Here is a 15,542-nt window from a genome sequence, read left to right on the forward strand (position 1 = left end):
GCTCCTGTACCTCCTACCCAATGCTGGTGAGGAGAGGAGAGCATGGCCTGGATGGTGGGGGTCCTTGATGATGGATGCTGCTTTTCTTGTGGCAGCTCAGCGGTGGGGAGGGTTTTGCCTGTGATGGACTGGGTTGTATCCACCACTTTCTGGAAACGTTTTCCTCCACATTCATTAGTTCCCCATTATTTATTCTGCCAGTTACAACGTCAGAAGCTCTAACAACTAGAAGCTCCCCTTTTATGAATCCACTGCTCAATCATGTTTCTGTTCTATGTGCTGCATAACAACTTCCATAATTAGAGGTTTTAGTATTTTTCTGCTACCTCGTCAGTCTGAAAACTTTACCAACTTATTATCTGCAGAAAGTTTGGTACATTCTTTGGAGATTTGGAGGATGTCAGTCAATACGTCCACTTTCTGCAAAGACTCCACGTTCGGAAGGATCTATTGCCGTTCACGCTTATAAATTCTATTATGTGAATACCTGAATCGAAGTCGGATATCAGTGTATAATAACATAAGCCAGGAAAATACATCATAGAATATTACAGCACAGTACAGGCCATTCGGCCCACGATATTGTGCCTACATTTAAAGCGATGATTGATGGGTTCTCCCATCAGTCGGGGCGTCAAGGGTCACGAGGAGAAAACGGGAGAATGGGGTTGAGAGGGATAATAAATCAGCCCTGATGGAATGGCGGAGCAGCCTCGATGGATCGAATGGCCTAATTCTGCTCCTATGTCTTATGGTCTTAAACAGAAATATAAAACTAAGTACGATTTGCCCCCTGGAAAATGACAGAAAACCTAAAGAGTTTAAACTTTGTGCGTGGGAAGGTGTAAAGCAACGAAACGAAGCAACACACAGAAATTGCTGGAGGAACTCAGCAGGCCAGGCAGCGTCCATGGAAAAAAGGACAGTCGACGGTTCGGGCCGAGACCCTTCGGCAGGAAAGGAGAACGAAAGCTGAGGAGTAGATTTGAAGGGTGGCGGGGGTGGGGGGGGAGTGGAGAGAGAAACGCCCGCCGATAAGTGAAACTTGGAGGGGGAGGGATGAAAAGGAAGAAAGCTAATACTGACAAGCACAAGACTGCCGGTGGTGGGAGTCGGGAAAGTAAGAAAAGAAAATACTGGGTATATTTAGTGGACTAGACATCACTGTGGCTAAAGAAACGGAGTTACCGTCGGCAGCCGTTATCACAACAGCAGCGCAAACATACACCCGGATCCAGGTTAATACTGTACATCCCATTTCATAATCGATTATATCATTTCCAAGGGGTTCATAACCTTTCATGTACACGAGGCAGTGCCGAGTCCAGTATCAATGTGTCATTTAAGAAAGAGGTCCTGGCATCGAGGCGTTTTAACACAAATAATTGTCATTTCATATATGAAGAAGGCTATACTTTTGACGTTTGTAATTACAATATTTCAAATGTATTAATTACGAACCCAAGCTATGCATTGGTGGCTTATTCGCTCCAAGTTACCATATAACCTCACAGCGCAGGCAGGGTTTCAAAGTGATGTTTCAGTTTTGAAAGGATCGCGGCTGCGGCAGGTTCACACATTTACTCTTTCGAACTCACTACAGTACCGCACACGGCTGAGTGCTTATCCGTCGCAAAGTAAAGCTGACGGCGCGGTGTCATTAGACAGGAAGGCTGGAGTTCGGGGGCAGAATTTGATTTTTCTGTGCATGTAATAACCGCGCAGCATCGTCGCACCCCAGAGCATGCGCGGGAACCAAATTCCTACTTGCTGGCGTCATTTGACGGAGGGCGAGGAGCGAGATATAAGGATGTGTCCTCCTGGCTTGGTGAGTACTTTCCGACTGGAGTCCGTGTCGGGGAAAGTAAAAGCAACCAGACCCACAAGTCCCGGCGAATTAGAAATGGGATGGACGCCAATTTCATGCCAAGCAATCAATCGTCCGCTCTGGAGGGAGTCCTCATAGACAGGGACAGGGCGGAGATGCTTCCTAATTACTTCTTTGAGAAACTTTTGGTGTTCGACAAGAACAACCAGTCTCTGCATGAGCTGCTGAAGTACTTTGACGGGGACGAGCAGGGCATCATTGGGAGTGGCTCCCCCGCCATGCGGATCACCATCTCCATTGTTTACTCGATGGTGTGCGCCTTGGGGCTGGTGGGCAACGTGCTCGTGCTCTACCTGATGAAGAGCAGGCGGGAATGGAAGAAGTCCTCCATCAACCTCTTCGTGACGAGCTTGGCAGTGACGGATTTCCAGTTCGTCTTGACCCTTCCGTTCTGGGCAGTGGACACCGCCCTCGACTTCAGCTGGCCCTTTGGGAAGGTCATGTGCAAAATCGTCACCTCAGTCACCACCATGAACATGTACGCCAGCGTCTTCTTCCTGACCGCTATGAGCATTGCGAGATACTGGTCAGTGGCGTCGGCCCTGAAGCCCAGGAGGAGATTTTCCGGATGCTCCGCTAAGTGGATCAGTGTCCTGATCTGGGTTTCGGCGATGTTAGCTATCACCCCTCAAGCCATATTTTCCACAACCAAAACGCTGTTTAACGAAGAATTCTGCTTGCTTAAGTTTCCGGAACATAACGGCTCCACTCAGTTCTGGCTGGGCGTGTACCACATTCAAAAGATCTTGCTGGGGTTCGTGGTCCCGTTCATCGTTATCACTGTCTGCTACCTGCTCCTCCTACGTTACGTAACGAAGAAGAACATCAGCAGCTCCAGCACCAAGAGGTCAAAAGTGACCAAGTCGGTCAAAATCGTCGTCCTTTCCTTCTTTATTTGCTGGCTCCCCAACCAAGCCTTGACATTCTGGGGTGTCCTGATCAAGCTTAACGTCCTGCACTTCAGCAACGAATACTATAACACGCAATCCTACATCTTTCCCATCACCATCTGCCTGGCCCACACTAACAGCTGTCTGAACCCCGTTTTGTACTGCCTCATGAGAAGGGAGTTCAGGAAGGCGTTGAAGGGAATGTTTTGGAGGGTGACCTCCCCGACCATTATAAACATGCGTCCCTTCACGGCCACCGCCAAACCAGAGCAGGAAGACCAGAGGCACGCCATAATTCCGATAAACTCCCTGCCGCCTGAGATTTCCTACTACCCGCCAGGGGTAGTAATGCACAACAGTCAGTATGACATCTTGCCAGCCAGCTCTGCCGAGCGCCGTTACTAGAAGTGTCAGTGAAACAGTTTACAGTGTTCTGTTTTCCAAAACGAACTATTTCTTGTGGGTTTTTTTTTTTAATGATTGTAAATGGATCCGGTGGTGTAAGTCTGTCTCCGTTTTATTTACGTTATCTCACAAACGCCAGTTATTACTGTAAAGCGATGCTAGTCCATTCATAGATGCTAGTAGCAGCTTCACGCGCGTGTTCAAACTGCGGGGTCCCATTAATAACATGGGATTTACTGTACTTTTTTTTTAGGGATAAGGTGTCCTTTCCCAAAGAGTCGCCTATATTAACGTAGCCGGACAGCTACCCAGCTAGTCGTAAAACCGGCATGGAAATATTACCACGCACAATTCTCTCGCGAATTGTTGTGAAATCCGATTAGAAACTGGATCGAAGTTACTATGCAACATCAAAACCCAATATCTTGGGGGTATCTGATTGGTATTTTGGAAGCATTGATTTAATTTTCCCAAAAATGTTCATAAGCGGCGAAATGCAACAATTATAGAAACATGACTCGGGCAAACTCGAATAAAATAATCATTTAAGCAATTGAACAGATTTATACACTCAGTAGCCACTTTATTGGGTATAAAGTGACCGCTGAGTGTATGTTCCTGGTCTTCTGCTGCTTGGCTTATCCACTACAAGCCTCGATGTACTACTGTGTGTTCAGAGATGCTCTTCTGCACGCCTATGTTGTAGCGTGTGGTTATTTGAGTTACTGTCGCCTTCCAGTCAGTTTGAATCATTCTGGCCATTCTCACATTAACGAGGCGTTTTTGTCCACAGACGACCGCTCAGTTGACCTTTTTTTTTTGCCCCGTTCTCTGTAAAATGTAGAGGCTGTTGTGCGTGAAAGTCCCAGGCGATCCGCAGTTTCCGAGATACTCAAACCAATTGGCAGCAACAATCATTCTACGGTTAAAGTCACTTAGATGACATTTCTCCCCATTCTAAACAACAAATGAGCTTCTTAATCACGTCTGAATGCCGTTACGCATTGAGTTGCTGCTATATGATTGGCTGATGAGGTGTTTGCACCAACGAGCAGGTGTACAGGTGTACCTAATAAAGTGGCCACTGAATATAACCGAATGAATACTGTAATTGCACGATAAAAATCTACAGTGTGATTGGTTGTTATTGACCTATACACGCGCCCATGTGCAAAATCGCCCCAATCTGGGATTCAAATCACAACCAATGTTATTGGAAACTGCAGCTTGCGCTTGGTTTCCTTATCAATGTGAGATCTTTTGAACTTTTCCATAATAATCCTCATTGTGAACATTTGTCTAAGCCTCCCAGATAATAAAGCTTCGGTAGTGACTTAAAATTTTAATAATAAAATCAATAATGCTAATTATCAATAGAATCGATATACTGTATACAGTAAATGATATTGTATTCTATAAAAACCTGAGGTAACATGTTTGATAGAATATGACTTTGGTATATCTGCTCACTGTAATGTTTTTAATTGTTTAATCTCTTTACCCATCTTTAGTTTAATTTTTGCTGTTACTGAGATTCCCAATATATGGATACAGTTATTATTGTACAATAATTTTGCACCTTTCATTTTAGGACCTATGTGAAATCTAAAGTTTCTGGCCACCATTTACACATACTGTCTTCATACTGTCACTCATTTGTTAAAATTAGAGTTAAAAAATCATATTGATCACCTTATAATGTACTTCATGGTTTTAACAGACTAGGTTAATTTAACCTTTTACTACCATTTACATATTATATTTATTTATTTATTATTTATTTATTTACAAATACAGAGCAGAATAGACACTTTTGGTCCAACAAGCAGCGCTTCCCGCCAACCCCTTACCCTAATCACAGGAGAATTGTTCATTAATCTACTAACCCAAACATCTTTGGACTGTGGGTGGAAAACTGGAGCCCCCTGGGGAAAAACCAGGGTGAATGTACAAACTCCTTACAGACTGCACCAAATCGAACTCTGACCTCTGATGCCCCAAACTGTAATAGTACCTCGCTACCCTCTATGTTACCATGGTGCCTGCCCCACTACCCCACCACTGCCACCCCCACCCCCCATTTCAGACTTGCATTGACACGTTTGATAACACGACTCAGGAGTCAGAGTCAGGTTGCTAATATAACAATAAGGTAGCAAATTCCCCAGAGTATATCCTAACACACTTTGTGTATTACATGCAACAGAACAGCAGCCAGAAATTAGAATTAATTAAAAAATCAAACATCATAATTCGGTTTAATATCACTGGCATATGTTGTGAAATTTGTTGGTATATAGCAGCAGTACATTGCAATAAATAATAATAAAACTGTGATTTACAGTAAGAAGTACATATATTTATTTTTTAAACAAGTTATATTGAAAGTAGTGCAAAAAGAGAAACAGAAGGAAGTGAGGTGGTGTTCATGGGTTCAATGTCCATTCACAGATCTGATGGCAGAGGGGGAAAAGCTATTCCTGAATGGTTGAGTATGTGCCTTCAGGCTCCAATGCCTCTTCCCTGATGGTAGTAGCAATGATAAGAGGGCATGTCCTGGGTGATGGATTGCTGGTGGGGGTCCTTATTTGATGCATTGCTTTTGAAGATGTCCTGGATGCTGGGGAGGCTAGTGCCCATGATGGAGCTGAGTTTTCGACTTCGATGGAGTGGATGTGGAGAGGATGTTTCCTATGGTGGGAGAATCAAAGACCAGAGGACACAGCCTCAGAATAGAGGAGCATCCTTTTAGAAAGGAGATGTGGAGGAATTTCTTTAGCCAGAGAGTGGGGTTCTATGCAGTTCTTTGCCATATCTGCTCTTAAGGCCAAATCTTAATGTATATTTAAGGCAGAGGTTGAAAAATTCTTGATTAGTCAGGGCATGAAGGGATACGGGAGAAGGCAGGAGACTGGGGCTGAGAAGAAAATGATGAAATGGTGGAGCGAACTAAATGGGCCAAATGAATTAATTCTGCTCCTATGTCTTATGGTCTTTCCACAACTTATTTCGATCCTGTGCAGTGCCCCCTCCCCATACCAGACGGTGATGCAGCAGACTAAAATGCTCTTGCAGAAAAGTAATTTTTTCATTTCTTTTTAGCATCTAATGCCCAATCCCTAAATGCCCTTGAGAAGATATATTAGAGAAGTTCTTTCTTCAATCACCCCATTTTGCCAGGTAAATAGTGAGCATATTTATTAGAAGATCGGGTTATTGGTGGTGCTGTTGCCAACAGTTTACTGCCTTTGTCTTTTCATGGATACGGGATGTGGTTTTAGGAAGGGCAGTCAAAGGAATCCTATCTAGTTGTAAGTGTGCATGTTCAAGAAAGTGCACACTGTAACCATGGGGATTTAGTATCAAGGGACTGCATACTAAGTTTGTGAGAAGTATGAGAATCACACTTGTTACTATATCCTGAATGTGAAATGTTCTATAGTAGAATCCATGGGCTGAATGGCCTAATTCTACCCCTATGCCTTTATGGTCTTAGTTGTTGACTGCACCCATTCAGCCAACTGAATAGTATTCTACCATAGTCCTGACTTGAACTTGTGGATGGTGCACAAGTCTTTGAGAAGTCTGAGGTCACTCATTGCAAAAATTACCAACTTGTTCTCAAAACCATCATGTTATGGCCAAGGAATAAATAGACAATGTTCCGGTCTAAGACCGTTCATCAGGGTCTTGATAAGGGGTCTAGGCTCTAAACACTGACTGTTTATTCCTTTCCATAGATGCTGCCTGATCAGCTGAGTCCCTCCAGCATTTTGTGTGTGTTACTCTGGATATCCAGTATCTGCAGAAACTCTTGTGTTTATGTTTAATTGGCCAATCTTGCTGAATTTGTGGTCAATATTAATGTTAGATTTTATGAACATAATGAATGTCAAGGGGAGTGATAAAGTACCCTTTTGTTGAAGATGATATGCAATATATCATAATGCTGAACGTGCAGGAGAATATTAGGCTAACATAAATGTGCTCAGGTATACTTTCCTTCTGGAATATAAAATCTGTCATATTTACTGCCTTCATTACCATGTAATAACTTGCTTGATTTATCAATGAGTATGATAAGAATTGTTAACTTCAAGAAATAAGAAAAGACTGAATGAAAATGAAGTTGTTTTAACATGCTTTGTGTCAGCTTTAACTTAATTGTTCCATCAGGGAATTCAGAGGATCAGAAATTGAGCTGGTTTTTCAGCCCATCCAACTCTTCCTTTTGTTAATGTGAATAGAGTGTAATATACAATGAGATATAAAAGTGGTTTGATCACTCAGTAGACACTAACTGTACCATAAATGTTAATTATGAGGGATATAAATAGCATTAATACTAGAAGGCTTTTTCTACTGAGGTTGGATGCGACTAGAACTAGAGGTCATGGTTTAAGGATGAAAGGTGTAAATTTTGAGGTGAATCTGAGGGGAAATTTCTGCCCTCAAAGGGTGATGTGAGTGTGGAACAAGCTGCCAGTAGAAGTGGTGGATGCAGGTTTGATTGCAAAATTTAAGAGCCGTTTATACAAGTACATGGATGGGAGGGGTTTATAGGGAAATGGTGTAGGTTCAGGTGGATGACATAAGGCAGATTATCAGATTGGCATGGGCTAGATGGGCTGCAGTTTGGATAAGTATATGGATCGGAGGGGTATAGATGTGCAATGGTGCAGGTCGATGGGATTAGGCAAAACAGTAGTTCAGCACTGACTAGAAGGCAGGAGCTTAGGGCTGAGAACGAAAATGAATCGGTGATGATGAAATGGTGGAGCAGACTCAATGTGCCCAATGGCCTAATTCTGCACCTGTATCTTATGGTTTTATACATGGACCAAAGGGCCTGTTTCTGTGTTGTAGTGCTCCGTGATTATCATTAACAAAACATGAAATAATATTGGTGGAAACACAGCATACATAAATATGTCTGAAGGTCTACACTATGAGCTTGTGTGAAGCAATGATTACCATTGTTTTTATTACTGTCTGTACTGATAAATCAATATACTAAGAAAATCAATCTTCCAGTCAGTGAGCTCTATAAACACTGGAATGGAAAGACTTGGTGCAGCTATATGGAGAGGGGGAACAAATGGGTTAAACTGAGGTGTTCTTACATCGAATGGTCTCAGTGTGCTGAATAGTTTCCTTGTGTGCTGTAGCATCTTGCAATTTTCCCTGAACAAATTACTGCATTTGTATTTTAATATGGTAGTTCTCTGGATTTATTGTTAAGGGAGTTTTGGTCTTTATTTTAAATTATTCAATTGAATTTCTCTGCCTGGACTTCACTGGAGTGTGCCACCTGGTTGTATTTTTAAAAAAACATTGCTTCTTTCACAGATCTTACCATGTTCAGTGCAAAGAGTGGCACGAGTAATCTTGAGCATAATATGGCCTGGTTTATGTTCATCTCTTCATGCTAATAGTTTGTTGATGGACCCTCGCAACAAGCAAGAAGCCCCGTATCTGTATGTAGGGACCAAAACTGAAATGACCACTACAGCTCTGGAGGTGAAGCTTATTCATATCCAGATTATCCATATGATTTACACCGTCTCCTTACTGGTTAAGTGTTAAGCGTATTTACAGTTTAGATTCTAGAATAATAACAGTCCCGATGAAGAGTCTCAGCTTGAAACGTTAACTGTTTATTCCTGACCAGCATTTTGAGTGTGGGTGTGTAATTCTGGATTTTCAGCATCTACAGAATCTCTTGTATTAGAGTCTAGAATACACTGCCAGACTATTAATGGTGTTCAAATGAAACCTCTATAAATAGCTAAAAGGAAAGAACTTTCAGAGCTACATGAATGGTGTGGATAAATGGGACTAGCTAGTTTGTTCTTATATTGAGGCCATGAGGACCTAATCAGCGAAACTGCTTTAACACACACAAAATGCTGAGGAACAAAGCAGGTCAGGCAGTATCTACGGAAAGGAATGAAGAGTCAACATGTCAGCAGGTTTTTTTGTAATTCTCTTATAACAAAGAATGTATCTATTTAACACACAAAATACTGGAGGAACTCAGCAGGTCAGGGCAACATCAATAGAAGTGAACAAACAGTTGATGTTTTGGCTGAGACCCTTATTTATGACTGAAGTGGAGGGGGAAGGCAACAGGATAAAAAAGTGGGGGGAGGGGAAGAAGGCTAGCTAGATGGTGATAGGTGAAGCTGGGTGGGTAGGAAAGGTAAAGGGTCGGAGGAGAGGAAATCTGATAGGAAAGGAGAGTGTACCATAGGAGAAAGAGAAGGAGGAGGGGACCCGGGGAGAGCTGGCACTCTATTTAATTAAGGAAGGTATTTTGGTCTTTATTTTCAAAAATGAAATCAAATTCCTTGCTTTGGCTTTACTGGAACGTGCCACTTGTTAGCCAATGTGCCTCCTATTGGATGGATTTTTTCATTCATATATAAGTTTTAATAAATTTACTCCAGGCAGTTGCTGGAAATGTGAGCTGATAATAAGTCAGCAGGAACAATAGGGCAGTTGAAACCATGGTGAACAGCCAGAGAGCATTTAATTTAATGAATGAGACTTAGCTTTGAGAAATAAACACAGGGCTGAAGCAGAAGGTTATTAATGTGGCTTTAGTCAATGTTAGATCAAATACAGAAGGGGAATTAAAAGGAGAAAAGCAATTACTTTGGAAGGAAAAGATAGAATTTATTTCCACCATGGATGTTGTCAACAGAGACGACTGATGATTTCAAAAAGAATTGGTTAGGTACCAGGGTGGGGGAGGGGAGGAGAATACACACAAGTTCAAGTTCAAATGTATGGTCATTCAGCCATACACATGTATAAAGCTGAACAAAGTATTGTTCCTCTGGGGCCAAAGTGCAAAACACAATACACACAGCACATATAGTTATGTGTTGGATCATTAGGTTCTAATGATAGAGCAGGGAAATGAAATTTACTGTGATGTTCTGTATAGAATCAGTACGGGTTTGATGATTCGAATGGCACCCTTCTGTACCACACTCACTTCATCACTAAGAAAATAATAATTGTCATGTAATTTTTAAAATAAATCTTAAAGCAATTCACATCCTGTGGGAATTCAGAGGTTGAAGTCAATTCCTCATTCTTGGAAAATGAAAATGAAAGAGAATATAATTGTTCATTCTCTTAACACTGATGAAATGATGGAGCAGACTTGATGGGCTGAATGGCCTCATTCTGCTCCTATGTCTTATGGACTGAATTGACTTTCTTTGACTAGTTTAATGGATAATGAATGAAATGTAGCTACTTCAGAAAAACCGTAACATTCTGGCTTCCTTTTTGGTCCTGATGGAGGGACTCGTCCTGAAACATCAATTGTTCATTCACCTCCACAGATACTGTTTGACCCACTGAGTTCCTCTAGGTAGGGGTGTGTGTGTGTGTGTGTGTGTGTGTGTGTGTGTGTGTGTGTGTGTGTGTGTGTGTGTGTGTGTGTGTGTGTGTGTGTGTGTGTGTGTGTGTGTGTGTGTGTGTGTGTGTGTTTTACTCTGGATTTCCAGCATCTGCAGAATTTCTTGTTTTTAAAAATCATAGAAATGCTGTTTTCTTGAAACTAGTAAGGAACGGTATAAGTATGTCAGCAGTTGAAGATAATTTCCACAGGATACCTTATGAGCTTATTTGCATAATTTTTAAAAATCAAATGTTGTTACATATTATTATTTAATACCAAAATCTGGACCCAAATTATGCATCGAAGTGTCTGAGTTATCTCATCCCCATTTGGATGTAGGTCAACCTTTGAAAATAACGCATTATCCTCTGGCAGTGTGAAGTGCTGTATCCAGTTACAGCTTAAAATACTGTATATTCTCTGCAGTTTTGTTTATAAAGTCTGTTATAGTTTGGTATTGAACTATTGTATGTCATCCCTGTTGTCATATGTTAAAAAAAAGTCTATGGGTAAAGTAGATCTTGAAGAAGCTTGATAAATCCTGACTGTACAAAAGCAGTTTTGTATTGTATTCGGATGAAGGGTCACAGCCCGAAACATCAACTCTATGTTCCTTCCCTTGGATGCTGCTTGCCCTGCGGGATTCCTACAGCATTTTGTATGTGCTACTACCTCTTACAGAGTATCTTCATTATTGCATAAATTATTTTTACACGTATATCAAATATTTTTCCCTATAAAGAAATGTAGTGAGCTAAAAGGTCTGATCTTTGTTAAGTGACGGGTACTGATTATGGTCTTGGGGTGACCTCGGAGTAAGGAAGGCTTGGTCCTGATCCACATTAGGATTTGACCACTGACTGAGGGAACACAATGGTATTGTATGGTCAATGGGGTACATCATCCTTTGACTGATAGACTGTGGAAGGTGCTCTTTGCCCTTTTAAATGGACGTTAATTATCCCATGTTACCATCCAAAAAGCAAAGAAGTATCTGCAGTAGACGGGTCAATATTTATTTCTCCATCAAGATTACCAAACCAAATTTATTATGAGTTGTATGTCCTTCATGTTTGTGAAACTTGCCTGCACAAAAATTCAGATTCTGATTGCATATTCATATTTATTTATTTAACATACAGTGAAACACGTTATTCATATTAAAAACCAACACACCTAAGGATGACCTGGAGGCATCCTGTGAATGTCGTCACACATTCCAGTGCCAATTTAGCTGTCTCATTCACCCAGAGAACAACAATGACTCACAAAATTGCTTTGTGTATCGGAGGATATTAGCAATGCAATGTAAGCCGAAACACCCATTCTTACCAGGTTTCTAAGAAAATTGAGAATGAGCTTCTTTAATTTGTATACTCACACATTGCAGTGAGAATAATTCAGGCAAGTGGATTGCAAGGATGAATTAGTAGAACAGTGATTGATAATTCTGCGTTCTGTATGTATATTAAAATATTGCCTGTCTTTGAAGTATATGCCTAAAATATTTGCTTCATTGTATTAAGAGTAAATAAATTGCAGTAGTTTTAGACAGTTATGTTTTATGTGTGATGTTATTCATCATTAAATAAACCGAAAGTACATGAGAAACCTCCATATAAATTCCAGTTCCTAACTCTTCATGATCAATTACAATCATGATTTTTATTATGCCTGTACATGGTACATATTCTGTAATGTTGTGCAGCAGGGAACATTGATCAATGATAGTACTGGAGAAGTCACAAAGGGTGAGGCCAGTCATAAATTCGGGGACCACTTCATCGGGTTCCTCCACTCTATCTGCCAGAAGCAGAACTTCTTGATGGTGAACCATTTTAATTTAATTCCCTATTTCTGTTCTGACATGCCGATCCATGGGTTCCTCTTGTGCAAAGATAAGGCTACACTCAGTGTGAGGGAGCAACACCTTGTATTCTGCCTTGCTAGTCTCCAACCTGATGGCATGAATATCGATTTCTCCTTCCAGTAAAAACATTTCTTCCCTACCCCTCCTCTGTTCTTCTATCCCCCACTCTGGCCTATTATCTCTTCTCACCTGCCTATTACTTCCCCCTGCGTCCCCTCCTCCTCCTTCCCTTTCTCCTATTGTCCACTCTCCTCTCCTATCAGATTCCTTTTTCTCCAGCCCTTTACCTTTTCCATCCAACTGGCTTCACCTATCACCTTCTAGCAATCTTCCTTCCCCTCCTTGATTGAGGCTAGGATTATACTTGGTAAGATTTCAGTGAGGAAGCTTTGGTTCAGTTGAAGTAGTAAATATTAGATATTGAATTTCAAAGCCCTATGATGTCCCATTAACTCTGCATTCTGAATAGAGTATTCTTGAAGTAATTTTCAATGAAGCAGCCCAGTCCATCACAGACAAAGCCCCCCACAGGATTGAGCACATAGAGTCATAGAGTCGTTGAAAAGTACAGCAGAGGAACAGCAGCCTCAGTCCATCTAGTCCCTGCTAGCCCATTTAAACTGCCTACTCCCATTGATTTGCACAGGGACCACAGCTCTCCTCATTCCTACCTATACAAACTTCTGATGAACGTTGAAATCGAGCTCACATGCACCACTTGCTCTGGCAGCTCATTCCACACCCTCATGATCCTCTGAGTGAAGAGGTTTCCCCTCATGTTCCCCCTAAACTTTTCACATTTCACCTTTAACCCATGACCTCTAGTTGTAGTCCCACTCAATCTCAGTGGAAAAAGCCTGTTACATTTACCCTATCTATAATCCTCATAATTTTGTATACCTCCATCAAATCTCCTCTCAATCTTCTACGTTCCAAGGAATAAAGCCCTAACCTATTCATTCTTTCCTCATAGCGCATCTACAAGAAAGTAGCATCCATCATCAAAGATCCCCATCACCCAAGTAATACGATCTTATCACTGCTGTCATTGGGAAGGAGGTACAGGAGCCTTACGTCCCATGTCACCAGGTTCAGAAACAGTTCTTATGCTTCAACCATCAGGCTCCCGAACCAATATGGATGACTACACTCACCTCAACACTGAACTGATTCCACAAACTATGGACTCACTTTCAAAGACTCCACAACTCATGTTCTCCGGTTTTTACTTAAATTTTGGCCGGTTTGACTTCTTTTGAACACTGCTTGTCAATCTGTGTGTAGTTTTTCATTGATTCTATTGCACGCCTTTGTTTTACTGTGAATGCCTGCAAGAAAATTTATCTCAAGGTAGTAGGTGGTAACAAATACATATTTTGATTTTTAAAAAACGGAATGCTGCACCTTGAACTTTAACATTGAATAGCCGATGGAGTAATAAGTAGTCAGTTGCCAGAGTAACTCATACAAAATGCCGAAGGAATTCAGAAGACCATGCTGCAGGTATGGGGTGAAATAACCTGCTGACATTTTGGGCTGGGACACTTCATCAGGATCTCAGATTGTCGGGATTTCAGTTCTTGGCCACAATGTCAACTGTTGATTCATTTCCATAGATACTGCCTGACCTGCTGAGGTCCTCGAGCATTTTGTGTGTGTTACTCTGGATTTCCAGCATCTGGAGAATCTCTTGGCTTTTTAGTTACTTGCCAGTTTTTGGTATATGTTTTAAAAATGTGGATGCATGATGCATATTATCTTATATATTTTCTGATAAAGCTGTGAAGTCTTCAGTTCAATTCTGCAACTGAAATTAGTTAATTCTGACAGTCCAATTCTCAGCAGTGAATTGGACTATCAGCATGACTTTGCGCTTAAATTCCTAGTCAGACCCACAATCTGATTCTGAGCCAAGAGTGCTGCAGGAGTTATAACAACCTGTAGCATGCTTGAAATGAGGGAGGAATTTTATCTAAAGATAGTGGAGTTTGAGCTCAATCATGTGAAGGGCAGGGTTAAATTCATGAATCCTTTTAATGCATCTGAAAGGTGAATCCGATTAACCTCTCAATGTTAACTGCAGGGAGACTGATCCGCGAGCCGAAGGAGTAATGCAGAGATATATTCACGCACAGAGAACTGACTTTAACATTTTAAAAACTGCATGCCAAAGTGTAAGTATTTAATTTGTCCCCCCACACCATCACCCCTTGGGGCAGCTTGGTGACTGTCTGCAGGGTCCAGGCACCAAATGAAGGTTCTATTTAGAATCCCACATACTGACCTTTAACCAATTGCTCACTGTGTCGCCACAGTGACAGGATAACTGAGTGCCTTGTGCATCCCCTGGGGTGTCTCCACGGCAGTGAAGGTAGGTCATCCATACCCACCTAAGGTGTTAACAAGCAGCTTTGCAAAATATATGTGGAGTATAAAGGTCCAAAATATATATATATGGTTTTACAAAATGGAATTGTCATTTAGGTTCAATAGAGTGAGAGGGGAGACATACCAAACAACTTGCTGATTTATGATGTTAAAAGCTTTTACCGAGCTCTGCCCCCAGAGAATTGGCCCCGAAGCTCGGGTCTCTGGCAGTGAACCCACTGCTCCTGATGTTCCGCGTTCTCCCGCAACACCACAGTCAGGGGCACCGGCCTTGAATCAGCCCGCCTCCAGAGCCATGAAAGTCTTCCAGGCCGCGTCTTTGGGATATCAAAAAGCAGCAGGTTGTGAGGCCCTGAGAACGGGTCCCATTCCCACAAAGAACCAAAGTCAGAGTGTAACTCCAGGTCAGGGTCTTTAAAAGAATCTTGAAAAGGAAAAAAAAGAGACATCAAAGATAGAAATAGAGCTGTTTCTGAAGATACAAGCAAATGAGTTGCCATTTAGTCTCCTTTGGATAGGTTTTTATTTGCTTTCAATACTTAATACTTCAACGTTTTTGAATTCCAAACTTTGTATCAACCTTAAGTCTGAAAATGTTTTTACACAGAGCCCATCTCTTATGTATCCAGTGTGGTCTTTCCACTTAGTGGCCCCATCAGAATTTAATGCTTCCCTCAGTGCTAA

The 15,542-nt window shown here is 41.6% G+C and overlaps 1 protein-coding gene across 1 annotated transcript; it reads left to right on the forward strand.

The window, feature by feature from the left end:
* Positions 1–1,832: 1,832 nt before the first annotated feature.
* On the forward strand, positions 1,833–5,198 carry rxfp3 (relaxin family peptide receptor 3). The gene has a single exon (XM_073064185.1). It carries the CDS (start codon positions 1,909–1,911, stop codon positions 3,181–3,183), a length of 1,275 nt encoding a protein of 424 aa, XP_072920286.1. The 5' UTR covers positions 1,833–1,908; the 3' UTR covers positions 3,184–5,198.
* The last annotated feature ends 10,344 nt before the right edge of the window (positions 5,199–15,542 follow it).

Source organism: Hemitrygon akajei, chromosome 13 (genome assembly GCF_048418815.1).
Source record: "Hemitrygon akajei chromosome 13, sHemAka1.3, whole genome shotgun sequence".
Lineage (NCBI taxonomy): Eukaryota > Metazoa > Chordata > Chondrichthyes > Myliobatiformes > Dasyatidae > Hemitrygon > Hemitrygon akajei.

Bases quoted from the DNA above. Each gene is read 5' to 3' on its own strand.
- rxfp3 (XM_073064185.1), top strand. From the start codon at position 1,909: ATGGACGCCAATTTCATGCCAAGCAATCAATCGTCCGCTCTGGAGGGA.